General features: G+C 61.1%; 1 protein-coding gene across 1 annotated transcript in view; it reads left to right on the forward strand.

The window, feature by feature from the left end:
* Positions 1 to 5,762, forward strand: part of LOC116155737 (rho GTPase-activating protein 22) — a 6,674-nt gene extending 912 nt beyond the window's left edge. The window contains 3 exon segments of the mRNA XM_064488627.1: positions 274 to 1,249; positions 5,253 to 5,419; positions 5,422 to 5,762. Coding sequence (XP_064344697.1) covers positions 274 to 1,249; positions 5,253 to 5,419; positions 5,422 to 5,462 — 1,184 coding nt within the window. The 3' untranslated portion in view covers positions 5,463 to 5,762.
* Positions 5,763 to 6,624: the final 862 nt, after the last annotated feature.

A 6,624-nucleotide genomic window follows, 5' to 3' on the forward strand; every position in this document is an offset into this window, starting at 1 on the left:
CACGGGCATTGTGCCTCTCTTCCCCCCACCAGCTGGTTGGGGTGGGCGCGAAGTGCCTCTCTGTGCTCCTGGCCCCACGTCGGAGGAAGGGGATCTTGGGCACGGTCCTTCTGTCCATGCCTGGACTTGGAGGGTGTGGTGTCCGTCCTTTCCTTCAGGCTGGCAGATGGCAAGCTCTCATGGAGTCCTCACTTAAAGGGCAGCTTGGTCTGGGGCTACAAGCAGGGCCGGACACCCTGGGTCCGAGCTGTAGCTTCCCCTGACCCCTGGGAGAGGTTCTGGAGAGCCTGGGCTGGAGGCCCTCACATTCACAGCCAGGCCTCTCTCGCTGCTTCTTCCTGGCAGGCACTTGCCTGGTCCAGCACCTGATGACCGTCCTGATCCGCAAACACAGCCAGCTCTTCACCTCGAGGACCACAGAAGGGCCAGCCTCCCCACATGGGGGCCCCCCGTGCACCGTGGGATGGGGCCCGGAGGAGGTCACCAGGGACAGCCAGCCAGAGCCTGGCAGCCCCGGCGCCCCCGGCCTGCCCTCGCACAGGACCTCTTCTCTGGATGGGGCCGCCGTGGCGGCGCTCTCCAGAACCTCTCCCACGGGCCTGGGGAGCCAACGCGGCCCTGCTGCCACCAGCCCTGGGAAGAAGGTGCAGACTCTGCCCAACTGGAGGTCCTCCTTCCGGCAGTCGGGGTCCCGGTCCGGGAGCCCGAAGGTGGGCAGCGCATCCCTGGAGGTACCCATTATCTCCTCCGGAGGGAACTGGCTCAAGAACGGGATGTCCTTCCTGCGCGGCCACCGCTGGGCCTCCTCGGGAGACCGGCTCAAGGACTCAGGCTCCGAGCAGAGACTCTCCACCTACGACAACGTGCCCCCAGCCAGCCTCTTCCCCAGCACGTCCAGCGGGGCCGGCACGCCGTGGTCTGGGGCCTCCTCCTACGAGGCCTCGGCCAGGGGCTCGGTCAGCAGCTGCACGGCCTGCCGGGCCAGCGACTCCTCCGCCTGCAGCTCCCTGCACACCGAGGGGGCCCTGGAGCCCTCCCCCGCCCCCAGCAGCAGTGAGGAGTGCAGACCCCTGGGCCCGGAGCGCGGCCTGGATGGGGTGGGCACCTGCATCAGCAGCAGCGAGCCCAGCGAGCCGGGCAGCCTGGCCCGGGAGCACGCCCGCCGCTCCGAGGCGCTCCAGGGCCTGGTCGCAGAGCTCAGGGCACAGCTGTGCCGGCAGAGGACTGAGTACGAGGCGAGTGTGCAAAGGTAAAGGGCTGTGGCTGCAGGGGTGTGCGAGGCTGGCCCTCCCTGGCTGGGCAGAGCGCTGGCCACCAGCTGCTCACTGGACACCGGCCCCAGGCAGTCAGCCTCTGGAGCAGGGCTCAGAGCCGCCAGCTGCCCTTCTGGGAGAATGTCCCCAGGACAGGGCTGGGAATGGAGGGGTGGGGGTCCTATCCTGGGGAAGTGTGGGAGCTGGGGCCCTGGCATGCAGTCAGAACGCCTCAGGGCCTGCTGAACCACTGAGTGAGTTAGAATCTCAGCCTGAGCTGCTCAGAGTGACTCGGAGTGGGAGTCCCTATGTGGCCCTCAGGTAGGGAGGAGGCCAGCCCCCAAGGTGTGTTGCAGCCCGGGCGCTGTGTGTGGGGCAGGGCCCACGTGCAGTGCAGGCCCCGGACCGGCCTGGCTGGCTGACCGTGCTTGGGCCTGGCGTGGAATGAAGACTCCTGATCGGAATCCAGTTTCCTCCGAGGAGGGAGCTGGCCATGCTGAGCCCAGCCCTCACTCCTGCTCGGTCAGAGGGCACCTCGTGCCACTCTCTAAGTCTTGCTCACTGATGGGCCCTGGTTCCATCCTCCCAGCCTCCCTCTGAGGAGGGTACTTTCCAGCTCTGAGAGGCTGAGTTCCCCGGTGAACGTCACCAGCAGAGCCCGCACTGGACAGTGCTTCCATCAGCATCTCAGACCCCTTAGCTCCGCTCGCCCCAGGCCTGGTGTCAGCCGTCTGGCGTATGATAGCAGAGGGCTTCAGCAGGTTCTGAGGGCTGCCTTTTCCCATCAGACTGTGGAGATGGAAGGGATTCTAATTCTGAGCCTGGGATTTCCACAGGGAGATGGAAAGGCAGCACTTGGCCTTCCTGTTCTGCTGTAGCCATCTCGTGGGTACCTGGGGTGTGTCAGGCGTGTGCAGGTGCTGTGTCCACGGCGGGAAGATGGCAGGAAAGGGCAGTGGCCCCTGCCCTGGGGGAGGTCGGGGGTGGGAGTCACAGCAGGTGATGTCTGAGCCAGGACTTGAAGGACCAACAGGACTGAGTTGAGGGAGGAGGAGAAAGGACACGGTAGGAGAAAAACCCTGGGGTTTAAAATTGTGGATAAAACCCACACTGTCAGCACTGGGTTGGAACTGACCAGGCAGAGGTAGCAGTGGAAGCTCCCTGCAGGCTCGCTGGGAGGTGATGACTGCTGAAGGTGAGCTCAGACTAAACTGCGGAAAGCCTGGAGGTGCCCTGGGCGGAGGCTGGCTGAGGATGGCCTCAGAGTGGGGTGAGGACCACCTTCTCGCTCCCTCGGCTGTTTATGGGGCTGGCTTGAGCCTCTAGGCCTTTCACCGTCTCAGAGGCTGGGGTTCTCAAGGGGAAATGCGGTGTTGTCGCCTGGTGGGCTCTGGATTCGAGTCCCTGCCCCTTGTGTATTGGCTGAGTGTCTGGGCAGGCCCTCTGGGCACAAGTGACCTCATCGGTTTGTCGTGAGGAGGAAGTGATGTGGTAGGTGGGGGTGCCCGGCACAGAGCCCGGCACGTCCAGCATGCTCGCGTGACCTGCTTGGTGGGTCGGAGGTCAGGCAAGGCTCTCAGAGACAAAGGGAGAGCAGCGGCAGCCCTCTGGGGGCTCTCGCTGGCAGAGTGGCCTGGCCGTCATCCTGACTAGAGGGGGTGGTCTAGAGGGACACAGGTAGGACTGGGGCCCCCTCCAGTGGGTCTTTGGGGAGTATGTCTGCCCAGTTGGAGTCTGGTCTGTGAGGGGCGGGGAGACCAGCTTTCTGCCCTGCCTCCTGGGGCTCAGAGCCCCTCCCCTGCTCCCTGATTCCTGCATTCCCCAGACACCTGACTGTGTTGCTTGTCTGCAATGCTGGGGACACGGCTATGACCCAGACTGATCAAAATCTTGCTCCTATTTGGTGAGAGTGGGAGGGGGACAGAGAGACCATAAACAGGATAGATTTTTAAAAAAATATATGTTAGAAGATTAGATAGAGGAGGCAGACAAAGGGGAGCATGGGGGAGAGGGTGGGGAGGCACGGCTGGGAGGGGGCATCAGTGCTGTGGGCAGAAGGCCAGGTGCAGAAGCCGGCAGCTGAGGGGGGCTGGGGCTGTGTGGGCAGGTGGAGGGAAGAGTGGGGGCACAGGGGGCCGAGAGGCTTTTTGGCAGGAGTGATGCCCTGATTTTATTCCCAGTGAGATGCGAAGCTGCTGCAGGGCCGTGAGGACTTTGATCACTTTGATGAGTTACCCTGGCTGTTGCATTCAGGAGCGCCTGACGGGGCTCAAGGGCAGACAAAGTCCAGTTAGAAGGCCCCGGCCACCCAGGCCAGAACTGCGGGTGGCGTGGACCTAAGGGGCAGCAGTTGAGGTGGGAGAAGCAGCCAGATTCTGAACATGTTTGGAAGAGTTTTTCCAGTTTTGATTGGATGTGGGGAGGGGGAGGAAGGACTGACTTGAGGGACGTTTTTGTTTTGGCTGCGCAACTGGAGGAAGGTAGTCACTGGGCGGGGAGCCTGGGGCAGTGGGAGGGTGACTTGGGGAGGGAGGGTCAGGAGCTCGGTGGTGGGCCTGTTAGGTTGGAGATGCTTATTAAGTTTCTGAGTGGAACCGAGGGAGATAAAGATCGAGAGCTGTCGGCACGGAGCTGGTGCTTTTGAGTCTGGAGGCTGGACAAGGTCACTCAAGGAGCGGCCTGGAGGGGAGGCCCAGGCTGTGCCTGAGAGCAACCGGGGTGGGGAGGATCTGGCAAAGGAGGGGCCTGGACTGGAGGAGAAGCACTGGGGGGGGGGGGTCTTCTTTCTGACAGCAGGCCCAGAGCTCAGATGGGGGTGGGGGTGAAGGGAGGCTCTCTCCCTTCTCCGTGCTTTGTGTTCAGTGGTTGAGAGTGGAGGCCTGGGCCTGGGCCTGGGTGCTGCGGGGAATCGGTATTTGCTCCACACACACACTGTGTACCAGGTGGTGCGTGGTGCACACGTGGTCTCGTTGGGCCGTTGTAACTACACTGGGGGAAGGTTGTCTCCTGCTTTTTAGGAGAGGGCACCAGGGCTGAGAGCAGTCTGTGTCCCACGCACAGTCACGTGTCTCAGTCAGCCCGGTTCCCAGGGGCCAGGCGCCGCACGTCCCTCAGGCCTGACAGGAGCACGTTGTCTGGTGGAAAAGATGCTGTGCCATCGTCTGCACGGTGCGGTGCCCCCCTCCATGGGTGCCCGTGGCGGAGCCCTGTGGTAGCAGGAAGGAGCAGAGGTGTGTGTGAGCTGCTGGGGAGGATCAGGAGACGCTCCCCAGGCGGTGCGGCCTCTGGGCCGGGGTGTGGAGGCTGAGTGGGAATGGAGGACGAAGTGACATCCCGAACAGGGTTTCCTGTGAGTCACTGGAGCTCAAGGGGCCTCGCAGGAGAGCAAACTCAGGGACAGGTTCCTGCTGCCCTCTCAGTTCAGGGCCCAGTCCTGTTCTCTGCCAGCCAGTGGGCCATCCCTCAGCAGGACAGTTGGCTGGGCCGGAGGGCAAGTGGTCACCTGTATTTGCGTGCAGACTCAGGGAGGCTCGGCCTCGAGTGCCAGAAACCGAGGGAGGGTCTCTGGGGGTGAGCCCCCTGCTGGCTCGGGGTGAAGCGCAGGGTCTTGTGAGGAGACGTGGTCCATGCGGCCTCGCCTGGCGCCGGGTCTGAGCCTGCACCGACTGCACCGTCCTCTCCCACGTGCCAGGCTGACCGACCATCCCACGTCTGCAGACGGTGGAGCCCACCTGGCAAACCCTGTGGGCCCAAGTCTAAAACGTCTTCTCAATTTTTTTCTTTTTTTGACATCTACTCATGGTATTTATTTACTTGTCTGTCAAGTTGGCAGAGATTTCTTTAAATTGTAGTACAGTTGATCTACAGGGTTGTTAGTGTCTGGTGTACAGCATAGTGACTCAGTCACACATATACGTTATATATTCTTTCATATTTTTCATTATAGGTTATTTCAGGGAAAGACAAATATCAAATATCACTTTCTTCTTGATTTTTAAGACTCGGAGAAGGTAGTGCCGACCTGAGGAAACGAATGTCACGGCTACAAGAAGAGCTGGACCAGGAGAAGAAGAAGTACGCGATGCTGGAAATAAAGCTGCGGAACTCAGAGCGGGTGCGGGAGGACGCGGAGAAGAGGAACCAGCTGCTGCAGAAGGAAATGGAGGAAACCTGACTATTGGGGCCAAAGGTGCCAGAGCCCCAGAATAAAGGAGTGGGGGGAACTCACTTTGTGCCTCGTGGCACACCCTCCCATCGGCAGGGAGGAGGAGCCAGAGCCTCTGCAGCTGGGACCTGGGCCTCTGTGGCGCCCAGAGATGCAGAGCTGGCTGGAGAGGGAAGTCCTGACACACACCACCGCACCCCTGGGATGCTGGGGGGCACTGTCGGGAGCCTGAGCCCCACACGGGTTCTGGATGCAGCTCTGACCATGCAGGCTGGGGCAGGCATCAGAGGGGACAGTCCTGTTGCCACTGAAACAGATGACACCCAGGATCCGAGCAGCCCCCTGGGAACATTTTGCATTTGTTAAATCTGCTCTGAAAGCATGATGCCTTGATGCCTGACTCCTTTTTTACTGTCACGCAAAGTGAGGGTTACCAAGTGACCTCCTCTGTTTCTCACAAGGTTGGGAGTCCTCAGGGTGTCCTGTGCATGGAATGGCAGGGGGTCTTCAGGAGTGGGGTGTGAAGCACCCTAGGGAGCACCCAGCCTTGTCATGGCCACTGAAGCTGGCCGTAGGCGCACGTGTGTGTGTGCTCTCAGCTCCACCATCTATGCTCCAAGCGTGAGGGTTTTCCTCCCTCCCTCTCCCCACCACCTGCTGACCCAGGGTTCTCTGACCCAGAGTCTCAAGGGGCAACAATAAAGGGCAAAGACAAGACCTTGGCCATGGGGATCATCCCTGTGCCCTGCTTACCATGGCCCTGGGCGGGCACTGCATCACTGGTACCTGGCTGCAGCGCTGAACAAAGTCACACAAATGATCCAGTTTTCCCTGAAAAGAGGTGTGGTTGTGAGGGATCTACAGGCATAGATGTTGCCACTAGAGGGGTCGTGTCCCCTCTGACTTGAGATGGCCTCCCAGGGCTCTGTCCCCACCACCACCCCAAGACAGCACTGTAGCCTCCACCTGGGGCCACACACCAACAGAATGCTGGCCCCATCCTGAGGGGGAAATCCTTTTGCTAGGAACCCTGGTGGTGATGGTAGCATGAGCCCGCATACATTTTGGCCTCTCTTGGGCCACTAGGTCAGGAGGCTTTTGGCTTTTCTCTGGTCCCAGTGACTGTAGTCCACTGCCTGTAGCTCATTTCTACTCGGGCCGTGCCTTACGGGCCCAGGCCTGTGCACGAAGCGGCTCCCCTCCCCT

The sequence above is a fragment of the Camelus dromedarius genome, chromosome 8, assembly GCF_036321535.1.
Source record: "Camelus dromedarius isolate mCamDro1 chromosome 8, mCamDro1.pat, whole genome shotgun sequence".
NCBI lineage: Eukaryota > Metazoa > Chordata > Mammalia > Artiodactyla > Camelidae > Camelus > Camelus dromedarius.